The sequence below is a fragment of the Malus sylvestris genome, chromosome 7 (assembly GCF_916048215.2).
Source record: "Malus sylvestris chromosome 7, drMalSylv7.2, whole genome shotgun sequence".
In the NCBI taxonomy this organism is placed as follows: Eukaryota; Viridiplantae; Streptophyta; class Magnoliopsida; order Rosales; family Rosaceae; genus Malus; species Malus sylvestris.
This window is the reverse complement of record NC_062266.1, coordinates 34637056-34654479: the sequence shown is the minus strand read 5'-3', so window position 1 is coordinate 34654479 and position 17424 is coordinate 34637056. Positions and strand designations below refer to the sequence as shown.

The following is a 17424-nucleotide window of genomic DNA, read 5'->3' as shown; positions in this document are numbered from 1 at the left end:
TCACCAGTTGCATGGCTTTTTCCTCTTTGTCACCACCCGCCCATTTCGAATCCTCACTTTTTTTCACTCACCAAAAGACACACAAGTAGTTAAATTAAGGATTTGATTTTGGTAATTTTGTAGAAGTGAGGTTTTGTTAACAAAAATCTTCTATCTTCTGGCTCATCAATTTAGTATTGAATTAGTCTTTCTAGTGGGTTATCTTTAAATTTTCTTGTCTCATGAACCTATTCGTTCTATATCAAAATATAAAATGAATCTCTTCTCAATTCCTTCTGATTATAAATGTGATTTCAAGAGCTGAACGAGAATGAACTAAACAGAAGAGTCAAGACCGGACTTCCTAATAAAATGTTTAACTAATCCATGTAGAAGAGAGGTTTTGTTATGAATCTACCCTTTTAAGAATTTAATAATTTGATTTGATTTTAAGTTAAAATTTCAAAATTTGAGACGCAGGTTCATAATAATTAATAAAATCAACCAACATGATTGACGAAAAGTATATATTTATATTGAGTTGACATTTAATGTATTCTATTAAGAGAAGAGAGTTTGTCAACTTTTTGCCCTCTTTGTTCCTATTTTGCTCTACAATATTGACATGATGAGGGCAAAATAGTAATTTTGTAACTTTTGAACTCTTTGCCCCTTTTTTCCTAATTTGCCCTCACTTTTGATACACAATATTTACATAAGGAGGGCAAAATAGTAATTTTATATCAAAAATATTTACATAAGATAAAAATATGCACTTATCAAGAGAAATTGTCTCACCATCATTTTTTTCATACAAGTAAATGAAATCATGATGTTTTTTGGATAATTTAAATGAACTGAAGCGGTTGTGCTTGAGGAGAACGTGGGAGGAGGTGGACGATTGTTCACACACAAAGTGTGTGCTCTCTGCTAGTATATCATTATAATAACATAGTGCTTAATTATAATAGTATACATGTATGTTTATACTCGCAAGTAATTTAAGAGGAGACCAACGTAGTCGGTGATCAATTGCGAAACTGGTCCCATAACAAATCTCCATCCTTTCCCTCCCACCTTGAAAAGTAAATTTGAAAAGAAAGAAATATGAATGTGATGGAACATACCAAATCCAATCCAGTTTAGTTCTCCTACCCACAAATACAATCCACATCTTGTAACAAAAATTTGTGTATGTGTTTTCCCGACAACGTACTCGTATTATACCTTAAACATAAATTTAAAATCTGTCATATTTTAATCTCACTTAACTTCATACGATGTTTAATTAGCGAGCAAACTATCGTAGTCGTGCAACCCTAAGAAATACTGTCTCATAATCCACATGTGCATAAAAAGTTAGAGAAATGGTTGAGCACTGAACCAAGTCGGTATATAGATATAGGAAGTCCATGTGCGATGAGAGAGAGAGAGAGAGAGAGAGAGAGAGAGAGAGAGAGAGATTGCTTGGAACTTGGGAGAGTGTCTCCGACAAAGGAAGAATATAGTATAACATCGGCATGGACCGCTTGTCCTCCCTCCATCTCCCTTTTTACGTCAATGCTTTCCTTCAAAGTTCAAATTCAATCAATCAATAATAATGTATCAACGTTCAATGTTTGGTTTTTCTTTTTTTCGAAAAAGAAAATTAGATGATGGTTTTTTTAGAAATCGAGAAGACTCGCACATGTATTTTAGTTTTTCCTAATCAGTCTAATATTACATAGGTTAAAAAAATTTACAAAACTATTTCAACATTTCTTAGTCACCATTGTGTGATTTCTCAGAGTCAGAAATCAAACTCTTGACCAACATGTAGAATGAGTCTAAAATTCATACCTAAATCCGTAGTGCTTGTCGAGTTTGACAACTGAATCCAATAACGATATGAAAAAGCGTGCCATGAAAAGCTATCGGAAGCTACCACCGCCAAGGAAACACAAACACACAAACTCTCCTTTTTTTTCTTAATTTACACTTTTTATTATATTCCTATTTTTTTTGTGGCCAGATGGCCCAGATCAAGTGTTATCATTTTTTATGATTAAGTTCTGCGCGCACATACAAATTTTGATCCTCTGAGCCCTCAGGAAGCAGAGGAGCAGCATCGTCCGGTGGTAGTGGTTAGGGAATGAGGGAATAGGGATGGGCTTTCACACCTCAAGGGAAAGGAGCACACAGATACTGACCTAACTAATTCCCCCAGAGAAATGCTAACGTACCTCTCTTAAATTGGGACTCTTGCTCTCATATCTCACAGTTTAACATTAATTCTCGTAGCAGCATTATAACACATCATACAAAAGCATAATGTGACAGAAAATTCATGAAAAACCTCACTTTTAAAAGAAATCATCATCATCAAACAATCCGAGCCTTTGAAATTTAATCCAACGGTTACAAACACAGTCCCACTTTAAAAGTTATAATAACTTTAACCGTTTGATCAAATTTTAAAAATCCGAATTGTTTAACGAGAAAGATTAGGTGTAAGTGATCCGTTCCCTTATTATTTCTCTTCTCCCACTTGTTTTTGGCTACGGATGGAGTTGGGAAAGGAGCCTTCAACGTTTTTTCAGTTTTCTGTCGGGTTTTCACCTTTTACGTGTCAGGGATATTATGGGTAATCGAAAATTAGATCTAACCAACCATAAATAAAAATAAATAAATAAATAAAACCGACGGATGAACCGAAATACAGAACAACAACCAAGCTTATCTCATTAAATTTGACGGTTGTATAAATCTTAAAACATTACTGCTTTGATTATGCGTCAAATCTTTCGTTTGCTTCAAGTATTCCATGTTAAATCTCTTGTTAATTCTTCCTAGGTCTTATCTGACAAATGACTACTGTTTATTATTTTTTTCTAAACTTCCAAAATCCTATCCGCATAATTTTTCCTTTTCCAGGCTTCGGGGGCTTCCACATTCCGGGCTTTTAAAGTTGAGGTGTCCAAATATAAAATGGGCTTTGCCCCTTCTATTTCAAATGGGCCCATTAATATCGTAGGAGCCCATTCGCTGATTGGTTGACTTTTTGTATCCATTTCAAAAGCTTTTTTGTTGGGTTTATTGGATTTTACAATTTTGGAAAGACGTTGCATAACCACGAGTTAGTGGTCCAATAGTAAATGACGGATTGCGATGCTTTCTTCAAGTTAAAAACCAGAGGTCTTGGATTCGAAACCCTCTGTTGGTGTGGAAGCCAAAGGCTAAGGGAATGCTGAAATGCCTCTGTGAGTCTTCCCGGCCCCCGGAAGGGAGGGATAACCGTGGCTTACCACCAGTTGTCCTCCTTTTAAAGAAAAAAAATCATATCCGCGTAAATGTCGCAAGGTGGTTGCAAAAGAAAGATGGAGAACTGGAAAATACAGAAAAAGGAGAAAAAAGGGGAGAAGGAAGAAGTGACAGAGCAAGAGAAAGCCGCCGGAGCGAAGAGAAATTTTGTGCAATCGACTCCATTCTCAGGGAAACTTTCACCGTGAAACACGACATGCACGAAATACTCGATGAAACAGACTATATCCGAAAGTAAAATAACCTCTCGTCGTGCTTAGTATCTCTCAGAGTTACTAACAGTTTTGATCTGATAAAAATACAACATACTGGTGTATTCTAGTAAATGACAACGACATGCCATACGAATCAGTTATGTGATTATTATTCTTTGAAAGGGAGGAGAAACAACATAGAAACCACCCGCAAATGTCGAAGAAACAAAAAAGATCCTTGGAGTAACGGGAGTAAGTTGCAGCAGCGTTCTCAAGGCATCTACTCGGATGCTTCTGCAGGTTGTGGAGCTTCGGTTGGCTTTAAACTCTCGAGAGCTGAAATTCTTCTATCCAATGATTCATGGAGGCCTTTCACCTGGAGAAACAAGAAAAAAAAGGAAGTCACAATTCATATATCCTTCTCTAGTTGTCACTTTAAATGCCTAGAAACCCTATACACAGAATGGTTGTAAAACTGCACGAACCCAAAAGGCCGGTAACAGTGGAGATCCCATCATGTCAACAGATGAACATACATTTGAAGTTTGAACAATCGAGTCTACGAAAAAACAAAATAGCTTATGTCAGGGGGCAAAAACCAGAGTTTACTAGGTTCCATCAGAATTTCTTCTACGACTGACATAATTTGAGTCAGAGAAGCCGGATATGAACTTATAGTTTACACGTGTGCAAGTGTTCCCGTGAGTGAGGATCTGTGCATGTGTAAACAGTTTAAAAGCACAGATAATGTCATGCTTTGATGACCATTCCAGCAGCATTACGTTATGAGCAACATTTATTTTACCTTGTCAACATAACGAACTGTTCAAATCAAGGTTTCTTTTCTTGTTCTAAATAGTAAAAGAAATCACGATTTCACACTAGGAAGGATAAATCATACACAATTCATATTGGAGATGCATTCGCACAGCCTATAAGAATATATACATAACCATAATCGGTTGAAAAGGACGAATGGGGTACCTCGCTAAAATCAATATAAATGAATTGAAGTAGAAAATCAATAGATAATTGATTTCTATAATGAGAAACCATCAAAGCTCACAACTAACCGGTAGAAGACAAGGATCCTAAACACCATACAAAGAAGGAGAACGTTCGAGATCAAATTACCCAAAAAATAATTGGGGAAAGAAATAAAGCATTGCTGGTTTTGATCCATCCACAACCATTAGTGACCATTTTCTGTGTAACAAGATTGATCTTCATTGTTCTCAAATTTTCCACTGTCAAAGTACACAACATAAACTACTCAACCGACAATCGAAACCACGATTTCAATGTCACCAATGCCCTCAAGAATTTCAAACCCCTCACTCCTCCTAAACAAAACTATGACATACTCAGCAGCAATTCTGTTCTAATTCAAAACAATATTTGAATAAAATGCTCATAAATCACTTTCTTCAAGTTGGTTTTTAACTTTTTCAGCTGAAAGGAGGAGAATTTTCCCTAAATATCATATAAAACAACAAATTGTGTCCAAACCCATTTTACAAATCAACTTAAAGATTCAATCTTCCGTCAACACGCGGAGATCGGAAGGTTCCCAAATCAAAAAATTGAATAAAACACATAGAAAACAGAAGAAGAAAAGATAGAACCCTAAGAATTGCAGAAAGGAAAAAAGGAAAACGGACCTGTTGAGAAATGGAGTGGTGGGCGACCTTGTAATCATTGTGGAGGATGTAGAGCCCCAGAAACGACGCCACCGCAGCTCCGCCGAAAAACGACGCCAATCTCACTCTCAGAACGTAACCCATCTTTCTTCTTCTGCGCCCCCCCCCCCCTCCCTTCCTCCTTTCTTTCGTTTTGATTTCTGATCGACAGTTCTACGTACCCTCGATCAAACGCCGTTCCAATCTCCCCGGTCTTTTTAGAAACACCCGCTTCCCATCCGGCTTATAGGGTAAAGCGAACCGTTTAGAAATTCCTGCCGACTTTCCAAAATTTTAATGTTTTATTTTAATAAAAAATAGTCTGAAAACTATGAGTTTTAACGATGAGAAAAAAATAAATCATAAAGTGAATAGTATTAGGATTGACCTTTTAGTGTAAAAATATGATTTTTCGTTAAAATGAACAATACCGGAAGTTTTTCATTAAAATTCTCTTATTTTAATTAGTGTGTGAAAAGAAGAATTCAATCTTGAGCTAGTACAAAATTACATTTGCAAAACATTATTGTTTTAATACTACAGTCTAAATGGTATTCCTACTCAACTTGTAGGGGCAAGATTTAAATTCGAATCCCGTAAATACTGAGTTCGAAACATATATTCCCCACCTTAAGTGCGTGCACACTCGATTTATGGCAACTAACTTGTTCCAATAAATATAACATTACTATTATTGTTTTGTCGACAAAACGATATTATAAGGTTTACCTTCGATAACCCCCCCTGTTAATTTCTATCATTTAATCATCTTAATTCATTCGATCTAACAGATAGAAATTATGAGAAGTACGTGAAAGGTAAAAAAAACAGTGTGAATAGCACCGCACTATAATCCCTCGGAACAAGAATTCAATTTGTAGTGCAAGAGGCCAAAATCTGCATTATGGACCAACAAAGCACAAACGAAACCAAGTGGGCTGGGCTTCCATTACATAGAAACCGAGTCGGGTTGATCTCAAGCCCAATCCAGTAAAATTCAGGAAAGAGAAATGAAATTAATGTACTCAAATTAATAAAGCTTCAAGGATCCATCATTTCATCCACCAACAAAAAGGGCAGATTTTCCATCCATCCAGATGCGCACAGAAGCAATTTTGTGCATGAATATCATCATCGCTGCAGAGACAGTTTTGAGTTCTTTGACTCTTTTCAGTATATCATAAAACAGTCACAAGCTAAAGCTTTTGAAGAATCGAAAACCGAAAATAAAGGGCAAACAATTCCAATCAGAGAATTCCATGAAGTGAGCTGCAAATATTGATGGTGATTCAATCTTTGATGAATATATATTCTCCCACATGTCCTGTTGCCGTTCCAAAATAAGTTTCCGTCCATGCACCGGTCCACCATTCCGGTCATAAGGTGGTGCCTATTTCCTGCTCTCTCCTGCCAACACCAAATACGCTTAAGATGCATTGCTGTAGGGGTATTAATACAAAATATGTAAGCAATTAAACTCACATTTGCATCATCACATTTAATCAGTTGCGACATTTTGGTACGGGGGTTTGAACTTTGAACTTGGATACCAACCAGACCAATGATATCATCCCATAATTGATCAATGATATGCAAATAATGGCTCATACTATGCTATCCTATATCTGAACTCAAAACCCTTTATATGAGAAAAGACGGGAGCAGAGTAATATTGATACACCGAATAATTGACAGCTCAGAAATTTGACCACTGGTAGACGACCAGCCTAAACAAATGCAACATTACGTATTCAAAAAGATTATATCACAAAACACGACAGTGGTACTTTAACTATTGAGTAATCGTACTTACTATCTTCTGGAAGTAAATGTAGCATTGGTCATCCTGTCAAAGTAACACATCAACCGAATAAGCATTACACATTAATAAAGCAGCAGTAACTACTTAATCCACCACAATATTAAACCGCAGTATGTTAGATGGTTTAAAGAGGTAAACCTGCCATGTTGTTTCCCAACAGCATTTGAGCTCAGCCGGCCATTAGGCAAGCCTGAGCTTTGGGTACTGCTCATGCTTGATCTATCCAGAACTGCTCCATTTCCACCATTCAAAAGTACAGATGACTGGCTTGGCCTAGTGTCAGGGCTGTTCAGTTCCCAAGAATCTTTAGATTTGCTCAAAATCTTTACATTTGAGAGACCTCCAGGAACGCCAAAGCTTACACCATTTAATTGCTGATTCTGCTTTACAGACTGCAAGTGATTATCATTTGCATTTGAAGTTGATATCTTCCTTGAGCGGTGAGTCTGTGCCACTGGAGTAACAGCCACAGAAGGCAGAGATGAAGAGTAGGGAGATGATGCGGCTGCAGCAGCAGCAACTTTTGCAGCAGCAGCTGTAGCTGCTATCATCTCTTGCGCTCCCTCCCGAAGCTGAATATAGTCGCCCTCAATCACGAATAACTGAAATATAAAAATTAAGGTCCTGATGAGATAATATACATCTATGAAAAAACACTTTAAATCATCATTAAACTCACTTCACGGTGACTAGCCACAAAGTCATCAAGCTTTCCATACTTTTTCTTGTAATCATGCCAGTGTAAGGGTGCAAGCATCTTTCCGAGCCTATTTGGTAGCTGTACCCAGACCAAGGAACATATATTATGAACTAATCAGTTGCTGAGAAACAAGGCTTTAAATTAGTTGCTGAGAAAACAAAAACGTCACGCTCACTACGAAACCTAGTAACAAATATGCAGGCTCACCGTCGAACTGATGCGAATTCTACCACCTGCCGGAATTGTGCGAACCATGCAAACCAACAATGACCTTTCATCAAGAAGTGCAACCTCCGAAGTCTTTCCCCCTGCCCCATTTGCATGCACAGTTGACACAAATGCTTCTGGCAAAACTGCACTAGTGGCATTGTTAATTGCAGGTTCCTTGTTATCGACTGAAGGAACTGAATTATCAGATTTTAACGAATTGTTATTAGAACTTGGCTGTCCTGCAGTTAAAACTTGTCCATCCAACCCATGATCAGTTGTCTGAACATTTTGCTCCGGTGCCTGTCCAAAAGCAAAGTTAGTCTGAATTTCTTCCCTAGTTACTATTTGCACTATAACCAGACAGGCTGACCAAAAAGCTCCAGCCTGCATAAGAAAATAACAAGAGAAGCTTATCTACCTTGGTTTCACTGTTCTGCTCAAGAGAATCCAATCTTAAAGCGTTGTGGAATTGGGAGGAAATTTGTTGCAAGCTCTGATCAGGTTGGGATGAGACCAAATAACCTCTACTATCAATTGACTCGAGAACCTGAACCAAAAAAATAACAGTGACTCCAGCAAAGATGCACACTGACTTGCACACAAAATAAAATCACTACATAATCATCAAATGCGAAGCAATACCTGTGCTTCCCCAGTGGATGATGACAAGACAGAATCAGGCGGTGCCCCTTGGTTAATTTGGACATCTAAATAGTCTTGATGAAGAGATTGCCCATTAACAGATGATTCATAGTTATAATCTGATCTTATTAAGTTTGGATCATTTTGTGAAGATGGAAGCTCATTCTGTGTAGATATCTGCAAACTCTCAGATGGAGCCTTAAAAGAGAAAATGAAGAACATAAGTCTGTTATCGTTGTAAATTAAAATAATCTGGACAGAAAGATTTATTCATCTCAGCACCTGTTGGTTCTGCCACTGTTGGAGAGACGATATTGCAGGTATCGAGTGAAAATGCCCAACATGAGATTGAGGAACATGTGGTGGGACCGAATGGGGTACCCCTTGTTGATGCATAAGAAATGGATGTAGAGCAGTCACTTGTCCAGGGGGAAGATAGGAAGGCATCCCAAGTAGAGATGATGGAGAAATTGGAACCCCAGCAACATGGTCGATCTAATAACGATCCAAAACTTAATGTTATGGAAATGATATAAATAATAGCTAAATCAAATTCTTACTTACGAATTTCATTTCAAACAGAAGGTCTTTAGCCAAAAAGCAATAATATGTCAAAGCTACTAACAGGAAAACCACAAAAGGGTGCAGCTACCTGAGTTGATGCGTTTCCAGTTGAAGGAAATGAGGGAACATCATCTGAATTTCCATTTTGGAGGGGCCCTGTATTTCCATTTGATGTATTCGTATCTAGCTGGTTTCCATTATTCTGACCAAATTGAGATGCATCCTTTGAATTTGATTGTGCCATGCGTGATTCATCGGTGTAAGTCCCACTCCTTTCTCTTGCATCAGCCAGCTCAAGTTGAAGCTGTTGTACCGTATGCATATGAAGTCTCTCCATCTCAGCAAACTGAAATCAGTGAGCCAAAAAGGAAAATATAAAAAACGTGAACAAACTTTGAATAAAACAAAAACCATGTTTCATTATGTATAGCACTTGCATCACATATTATTTGGCATAAGTTTTGAAAAAATTTGGCATATAGCCAAACATACAATTTGCAGATGCCCGTGTCTGAACATGCCCGCAAGTTCAACTTTTAACAAAATAAAACGCCCAGGAAGTGTGAGAGAGATAGAACAAATAAACCAACCTGCCTTTGGCAACCAAGCCAGAGTTGATTATATTGTTCTGTACGTTCCCGCAATTCAGCTTGGATTGTAGTTGACTGCAAGGCATCCATTTCCTGAACACGAGTGATCCAAGCTTGGGCCTCCCTCAACCGTTCATCTTTATAAAGAATGGCTTCTTGAGCAAGCCTATGCTGAAAATACAAACACTATCAGGCACTAGCCGCATTACATCTATAGAACTAAATTAGCATGCAACTTGCAGAAATATTTACCAAATTTGTTCCAATTTGAATGTCACTTACATTTCAGTCTGACCGTTTAAAACAATAGCACCATAGACTTTGTTCTTTCAGAGAATGAAAGTTAGTAGAAAAGAACCACCTATGGACCTATGCATATTCTAAATTTATGTACAATTTAAATGTGTGAAAACTTGAGAGCTGTACAAGTACATCTATACATGCAAATCAACATACCTGTTCCCGGAGATCATTAAGCTGCCTCTCTTTTTCTTGAATATGCTCTTGCAGGTCATGTAATTGTTGTATGTGTTGGGTTCTTTCAGCTTCCGAATGGTCACGTTCCATTCTGCAATGAACAGTAACTCATGCAAATTTGTTCATATGATTATAACCTCAACCCAGCATTGTTCACCAAAAAATGAAATACAAAACCTTTAAATAGCATGCAATAATAAAAGACAAGCTTGATTTACATCTAAACAAAAAGTACATGCATTATTGGACAAGAGCGTAGAAGTGCAGTGAACAGGTCTTAAACAAACAGACTAGTACCTGATACTTGCTAATTCTTTATTCTGTTCTCGAAGAAGGTCTTCTTTAGCCCAGGCCTGCCAGAACATTATGAAAACCAAAAGATTAAGAATTTTTATTCACCCAAAGTGCTCAATTAAAACATATAAAATACACAAGCATTCATTTACTGCTTCGTTATCTAGCCTGACAGCATGCAGCTCTCTATCTTTCTCATCCATTTTCCTTTCCAAATCATGTATGGTTTGCTCCCTTTCATGAAGTTGCTCCTGCACAGTGTAAACCCACAGTTCAGATTGACGCTGTTAGTAGATCATTTTCACGCATATATCTCAAGGAAAACATTTAACAATCAAATATGCCCTTTAAGATTGGCTTATAAATTTTGAGCTTAAGATTACACATATTCTCACCAAATGCAGAATGTGCAATGTGACACTGCAAAATCACAATAAGAATGCTAACATAACTTGGATATTTATTACGCCTCATGAGATTCTTGTAATTGCAATCTGAAAAACCCTATCGTAATACACATTATAAACTACACGTCAAATTATCAATGAAAACCTGAAGCTTGGAAGCAGCATTGACATGTTCCTTTATTTGAGCACCAAAGTTATTTTGTATTTCAATTATCTCAGATCTTGCAATGATTTGAGCTTTAAGATCAATCTCCATATGTTGCAATTCCTCTCTTTGCCTAGAAACATCTTCAATCCGCTGCTGCAAAAGGTCATGATCTAAAGTTCCATCTATTGTGATCGAACAGAAGTCCACATCAACTGGCTCTCTCCCTTGCTGCACCTTGTTCGATAACAAATCATATTCACTTTCGTTGAATCCTTCAGAATACAAGCTAATACTAATATCAACAGCCTTACCTCATATATTGTTCTCTCATCCGATTGGCCTAGCTTTGATCGTTCCAACTCCTGCATATTGGAATATACCCAATTCAAGAACAAGATAATGCCAAAACAGCAGATACAAATGCTACCCGAGTAGCACTAAATAGTTTAAACAAAACAAGAAGCAAAAATTTTAAATACCACATCTTAATCAGCTAACAGTAATGCTCACAGTAGAAGCTTTAGCCAATGCTAAAAATTAAGTTACTCTTCATTTCAAGCAAATGAACTCAGCAACCAAAAAAATTTGTCAGATGCACTATTATTGGCAGTACACCGAACATTATATATCCAATACCCAATCATTCAAACAAAATACGAGTTGTGAAATTTCCTTCATTTTTACCCATCATAAGGCAGAAAGGGTGTGGGCTTTTTTTTCTTCAAAATGAGACATGTTGTTGCTTCATTCAAAATATAGGCACATTCACCAAACGATTCCCCTTCAAGTATTTAGATTATAACAATCTTCTAATGGTAAAGTGTGAGAGCAGCAACCAAATTACCCACCGACCCACAGACACCAAACCCACAAATGAATTAACATGCAATTGCAAACCCTAATCCTCATTTCACCTGAAGGGTTTTTCACAATCCAAACCCAAGGTTCCAAATTTCATTTATTTTCTCTTTTTTCATTAATTAGACACCCAATAGAACCCAATGCAAGTGGTTTTGAGCAGATTACTACCTCATCCCCGATGTTTCGGGCCGAATGATGGTCGGAGACGGCGCGCCACTCTTTGCGGGCTGGCGGAGGTGGCATCGGCATAGAACTACCGCGCGCAGCGGCCGCAGCCTCCATTGAATCAGAAGCTACAGTCCTTCTCCAACTCGCTTACTCACTCTGCTCAGAAAAACCTAGGGTTCGAGAGGCTCAAAGAAAAGGGGGGAAATGTAAAACCAGGAATTGCAGGAATTTACGAGACGAGAGGTGCCGGCAATGGAGTTACTCCACCAGGGCGATAGCGAAGAGGAAGCACCTGGACGATTTGGAGTGTTTTGCGATTGGAGGGTTTTTGAGGGGTTGATGTGTAATTTAGAGAAGAGTTGACGGGGGGAAGAGAGAGAGAGAGAGAGGGAGAAATTTACGAGCAGGGTAGGCTCCCGCCATTTATAGGGTAAATTTCAGTACCATTACATGGTTGTCGACGCTATCGAGTGGCGCGTGGCAATTACCTTTTCTTTTTTCTTTTTTTGGAAGAGACGTGGCAATAACCTTTTCTTCTTCGATTTATTTATTTATTTATTTGGAGAATTCTTGGATTTATTATTTAATTTGAGATATTTACATGTAGGTTTTTATCCCCTATTTCAACTTTTGTGATTCTTTGATTGGTATAGTGTTATTTCTTTTTATACGATTTCGAAATAGTTGGCAGTCCAATTCTGATTTAATCACATTTCTCAGTTAATTTTATTTATTTTGTATCGAAATTGATGGGTAATTTTGATTGAATATCGTCTCCGATTGAATATGTGAATGAATTTAGTTTCTATGAATACATGCACAGTAAAGTCACAGCACTATAATTAGGATAGGTATTGTATCGTACTCATCATATATATATATATATATATATATATATATATATCGGTTTTTCGGTGTTAATCTAACTAAATGAAGACAACTAGCACTAGACCAAACACTAAGCGGTCTTATGAACGTTGTATTAGTACATTAAATGTTGCTAGAGCAAGCGACCAGGAATAAGTTGTTTTTCCCATAAGCAAAAAAAAGATTCATCTTCTTTCATTAAACACAATTACACAAACCTCGAACATTTGATCTAACATAACTCTAACTTATTTTTTCACATCCTCATCACTTGGCCTAATAATAAAAACTTAAGCAAGTTTACATCTTTGATATTTTCCTAATTTACTATCCAAAATAAATTATTTAATATGATAATATAATAACAAGAATAAGGGTATGGTTAAACAACAAAAACAAAAAATGATCGAAATTCTTATTTGCAGATGGCACTTTTTACAGTAGCAGAAAACAATTATGTTTGTAGACTTTAATGCGAACTTGACCTCTATCGATTTCTCTCTTCCTTCTTTTTCACTAATTTCTATTTTCCTTTAACGATTAACTATTTAACCCACAAAAACTTTTAAAATCTAAGGGCATACAATTGGATTAGAAGTCTTCCGATCCTAATCAAAGCCCGATGACCGGTCTTTAAACCGTGGCAGACAATGCTGGATGGAGTTTGAGTTGGCCCAAAATTAAACTGAGATGGGCTTTGAGCTGAATGTAATAACATAAGAAATCCAAGCCCATTGAGTTGGTGACTCATCACCCTCCTCCCACTGCCCAACAAAGTTGAACATTGTTATTCTGAATTCAATGAACACTTTCGGATGCCAGCAATCGAACCGAACTTCTCAAGTCCTTACCAATGAATGCAACATCTCCTCCCTCTGCTTTGTACTAAATAATTTGGTGGCCCGTTGGCATTGAAGGTCATGAGAGGAAAACATGTCATCTACTGCCACTTACTTTCTAAGAGACATCAAGTCTGGGACACCGAGTCGAGTGTAAGCGTAAATGATGTTAATCGATTAAGTAACAAATGTCTTGCGACAAATCTAAGAGAAAACATGTCATCTATAGTCAGTTGGTGGCCAACTCACAGAAGTCCACTTTTTGGAGGCTGAAAAGACTCACGGAGGTATTTCAACCTCTCATGGTTCATCGTGTGATTCACCAGCACCAATAATCGAATTCAGGGACGAACCGTGTGAAATATGAACTTGGAATTCGCCCCAACCCCTCAACCACCCCGTTGTGGCTAACATAAGATTTTTAGCTAAAAGTCGATACTCTTACAAGTTACAACTTACGTCATTGTTCAATTATTCCCTCCGATGATCTGCTTACTTACATGAACTGAGAATTATAATTATTTTGATCCTTAATGTATCTTGTATTTACTAACGTATGAATATTTTTACAAGCACATATAAAAGAATTTGCAAAATATCTCTAAAATTTAACGTAATACATGACATGTGTAAATATAAAGTAAACATATCATAAAATTAGTACATTAGAACGTCTACCTAGAGAGAAGTCAAAGTGGTGAGAATATTTCCAACTTTGTTTTCTAAAGGAAGATACCTCTTCCAACTTCCAACTTCCAACTCCAACTTGGGGACTTTGATTTGGTCACCTAATCCTTGATTGGTCGCTACCTTTCAAATCCATTTCCCCCATTACATGGGAATGTGACTATATTGCGTGTAGCCGCTAGTAGCCGCCAGATCTCCGCTGGAAGCGCTAAATTGTAGGTTTTGATGGGCCAATCGTTGGATACAAGTCAACCGGAGGATTTTGATTTTCGAATTAGTGCAATTAAATGTTGATTTGTTTGTACCGTATTTAGCGGATAATGTCTTGCTTAACGAGTGATGTAGCGTGTGCAATGGTTTTGATATGACCTCGCGTGTTTACGGTGGTTTTGGTTTGACCTCACTCATTAACCATGGTTTAATGTGACTTCACTTGTGTGGCAATGACATTAGTGTGCTCCGTGATAAGTCTGTTGCTCCTGCCGTCTTTGTGGCAAATTTGTACCAAGGTGTTTGTGGTAGTGTGCGCGTGCTTGTGGTAGCCAATTAGGGGATTATCATCATTGATTGTTTGTGCGAATTACCTTTAGATCAAATATTTGGTCAATGGAGATTGTACCCATGTGGCAACCCTTGTAACTATTATTGTTATCGTTATTAATGAAAAATCGCTACCGTTTATTGTAAAAAAAAAAAAATAACGTATAAGCACCAAATAATACATTTACATAGCATATGCCATTGAAGAATTTACAAGCGACTATAATGTTAAAATGACGGTATCTCAAGTATATTACTATACGATACAATTTGAGCTACTCAAATTATAGTGTGTGAAAGACTTGAGGAGAGATCCTCTTATCTTATAAAGTTTTAATCTCAATCGCGTTGTTGTCAAATAAACGCTTGCTATGTATTCAAAAAGTGTAATACTCATCCGGTTAATGATTATCTCATACCTAAGAGACTGTTATTTTGATATGCGAGATATGATACGATATATACACACCTAAGTTTCTCCCTCTCTTAAGTCTTATGAGGTTGTAATTGTCAACTAGAAGACCCACGATTACAAAAGAAATGAATAAACTTTGCAACACATCCACGTGTAAACAAAACCAAAGAACGTTGTATTCAAAGAAAAAGAGTCTACAAATTACAAAGGTGACGATTTCGAAGATGAAGGGCAAAGTCTGTCGTCCTCCTCCGATTCCAAGATTAGAATATTTTTGTATTTGGAACAGTTTGATTAAGTCGGTAATCCAATTATAATATCATAGTTTATAATATTAGACTCTGTCGTCATGGTTGTATTTAAATAATAAGGCTGAACCACGAGGTAAATGGTAGATTACGATACTTTTTTAAAATTAAAAACTGGAGGTTTCGGGTTTGAAATTCATTACTGGTGTGAAAGCCAGACTTGTGGTCAGATGGAGACTGAAATACCTCTATGAGTTTTCTTGATCATGAAAAATGATAGATAACCATGATTTACCACCAATTGTTTCCTTTTAAAAAAATAATAATAATAAGGTTGGCTTTGTCTGAGAAAGTTATCTTGTTTGCTGTAAAATATATTATAAGATTAATTTGGATTCGAGATGTTGGATAAGTTAGAAATACGAGATCTCGACTCACATATCAACGTTGTCTTGGTCATTTTAAATAGAACCATACTAGTTTTGTACATTATTTAGCACAAGAGGGTTGGATTTTTCTATGAATTACATATGCAAATTAGATATTTTACAACGAATTGCATAATTCTGGTAATCTATGGTTTTTATTTATTTTTATTTCTTTTATAAGAGCAAGAATAAAGAAGAAGGAAATCAAATTCGAAAATTTAGGTCTTATATATACATATAGAGCAGATCCGTAGCATTACTTTTTTTATACAATTTTTCTTTTGTGTACATTGATTTGACATATGTTTTTTATGAGCTCACTTCGTAAGGTATATCAATGATACAAATTGTCTATCTTTTAGAACACCATTGATAGATCATCATTGCAAAAAATTATTCAAGTCCAAAACCATATGTCTCTTGGATTAAGAGGTTAACATTCTTAGTATAATCGTGTCCGTGCAATTTTTACACTACAAATGAATGTCTTAATGATTTTTAATTTGTCTAACTTTTTGCAAGAATAATCTATGAATGATGTTATGATGGTTTGGTTGTTAAAATACATTATGGTGTGGATCCCATAACAATGTGTATAAAATATTGTTGCCACATATTAATTAGAGAGAACATTAAATTCACAATCTTTTCCATCTCTAATCCTTGACATCTCGATTTTAAGTAAGTAAACATGCGATTAAAATTAAAGAAGAAATGAAAATGGCGGACAACTTGGCTAAAGTTGTGAGCTTCTTTCTAGTAAGTTCAAATCCTTTTGCTCATAATTTAGATGAATGAATATTTTTACTGTATAATTACTTATCTTTTTATCTCTTTTAGAAAAAGGATTAGCTGATGATTTTGTCATAACAGTCGACATTCCAAGGTAGAGAAGACTTACAGAAATATTTAACATTCTTTATGGCAATCATCGTGTGATTCATCAGCATCAGAAATTGAATCCAAAACATGTCATGTGAATTACGTACGAATAGAATATCTCATCATTTCTGAAAAAAGTAGAAATAAAATTAAAATGCAACTCATAGGAAAGGATCATCGCCGGATCATTTTCCTAGGGATCCTTTGATCTCACTCGTTTATTGTACATTATACGATCAGAAATCATTTTAAAATTTAAAATTTAAAATTAAATATAAATAGTACTTACCGAAAACGGACCGTGCAATATACGATTAAATGATGAGATCACGAAATCTCTAAGATCTCTGGAAAAAAGATCTGGCGAGAATCCTTTTCCCAACTCATATGGTTGATGAGACCCACAAGAAATAACACATGATTGAAATCAACGGCCAGGAATTAAACGTTTAACATAAAAGTCTCATCCTCAGCTGTCAGATT

General features: G+C 36.5%; 2 protein-coding genes across 4 annotated transcripts; both read right to left on the bottom strand.

Moving 5' to 3' along the window:
* Positions 1-3485: 3485 nt before the first annotated feature.
* LOC126629041 (uncharacterized) lies at positions 3486-5410 on the bottom strand. The gene is made up of 2 exons (XM_050298937.1): positions 5135-5410; positions 3486-3849 (listed from the first exon to the last, which is right to left on the bottom strand). Exons 1-2 carry the CDS (start codon positions 5255-5257, stop codon positions 3754-3756), a joined length of 219 nt encoding a protein of 72 aa, XP_050154894.1. The 5' UTR covers positions 5258-5410; the 3' UTR covers positions 3486-3753.
* Positions 5411-6163: 753 nt separating this feature from the next.
* LOC126629039 (uncharacterized) lies at positions 6164-12444 on the bottom strand. Of its 3 annotated transcripts, none has more exons than XM_050298934.1 (16): positions 12036-12444; positions 11318-11368; positions 11004-11240; positions 10604-10702; positions 10455-10510; positions 10137-10248; positions 9681-9851; positions 9179-9436; positions 8809-9021; positions 8527-8724; positions 8303-8431; positions 7882-8184; positions 7654-7752; positions 7113-7576; positions 6966-6998; positions 6164-6559 (listed from the first exon to the last, which is right to left on the bottom strand). In XM_050298934.1, coding segments are annotated over exons 1-16 (2538 nt in total). In that variant the 5' UTR covers positions 12150-12444; the 3' UTR covers positions 6164-6558. The 3 variants fall into 3 exon arrangements, with proteins under 3 accessions (XP_050154891.1, XP_050154893.1, XP_050154892.1); XM_050298936.1 differs by having other exon boundaries at positions 11004-11234; XM_050298935.1 differs by lacking the exon at positions 6164-6559 and having other exon boundaries at positions 6965-6998.
* Between the last annotated feature and the right edge of the window lie 4980 nt (positions 12445-17424).

Excerpts from the sequence above, each read along its gene's own strand:
- LOC126629041 (XM_050298937.1), bottom strand. The coding sequence starts at position 5,257 with ATGGGTTACGTTCTGAGAGTGAGATTGGCGTCGTTTTTCGGCGGAGCT. Across the intron at positions 3,850-5,134 it reads ACCACTCCATTTCTCAACAG|GTGAAAGGCCTCCATGAATC; the intron begins GTCCGTTTTCCT and ends TTGTTTCTCCAG.
- LOC126629039 (XM_050298934.1), bottom strand. The coding sequence starts at position 12,149 with ATGGAGGCTGCGGCCGCTGCGCGCGGTAGTTCTATGCCGATGCCACCT. Across the intron at positions 10,511-10,603 it reads TCAGGCTAGATAACGAAGCA|GCCTGGGCTAAAGAAGACCT; the intron begins GTAAATGAATGC and ends ATGTTCTGGCAG. Across the intron at positions 9,022-9,178 it reads CTGGAAACGCATCAACTCAG|ATCGACCATGTTGCTGGGGT; the intron begins GTAGCTGCACCC and ends GATCGTTATTAG.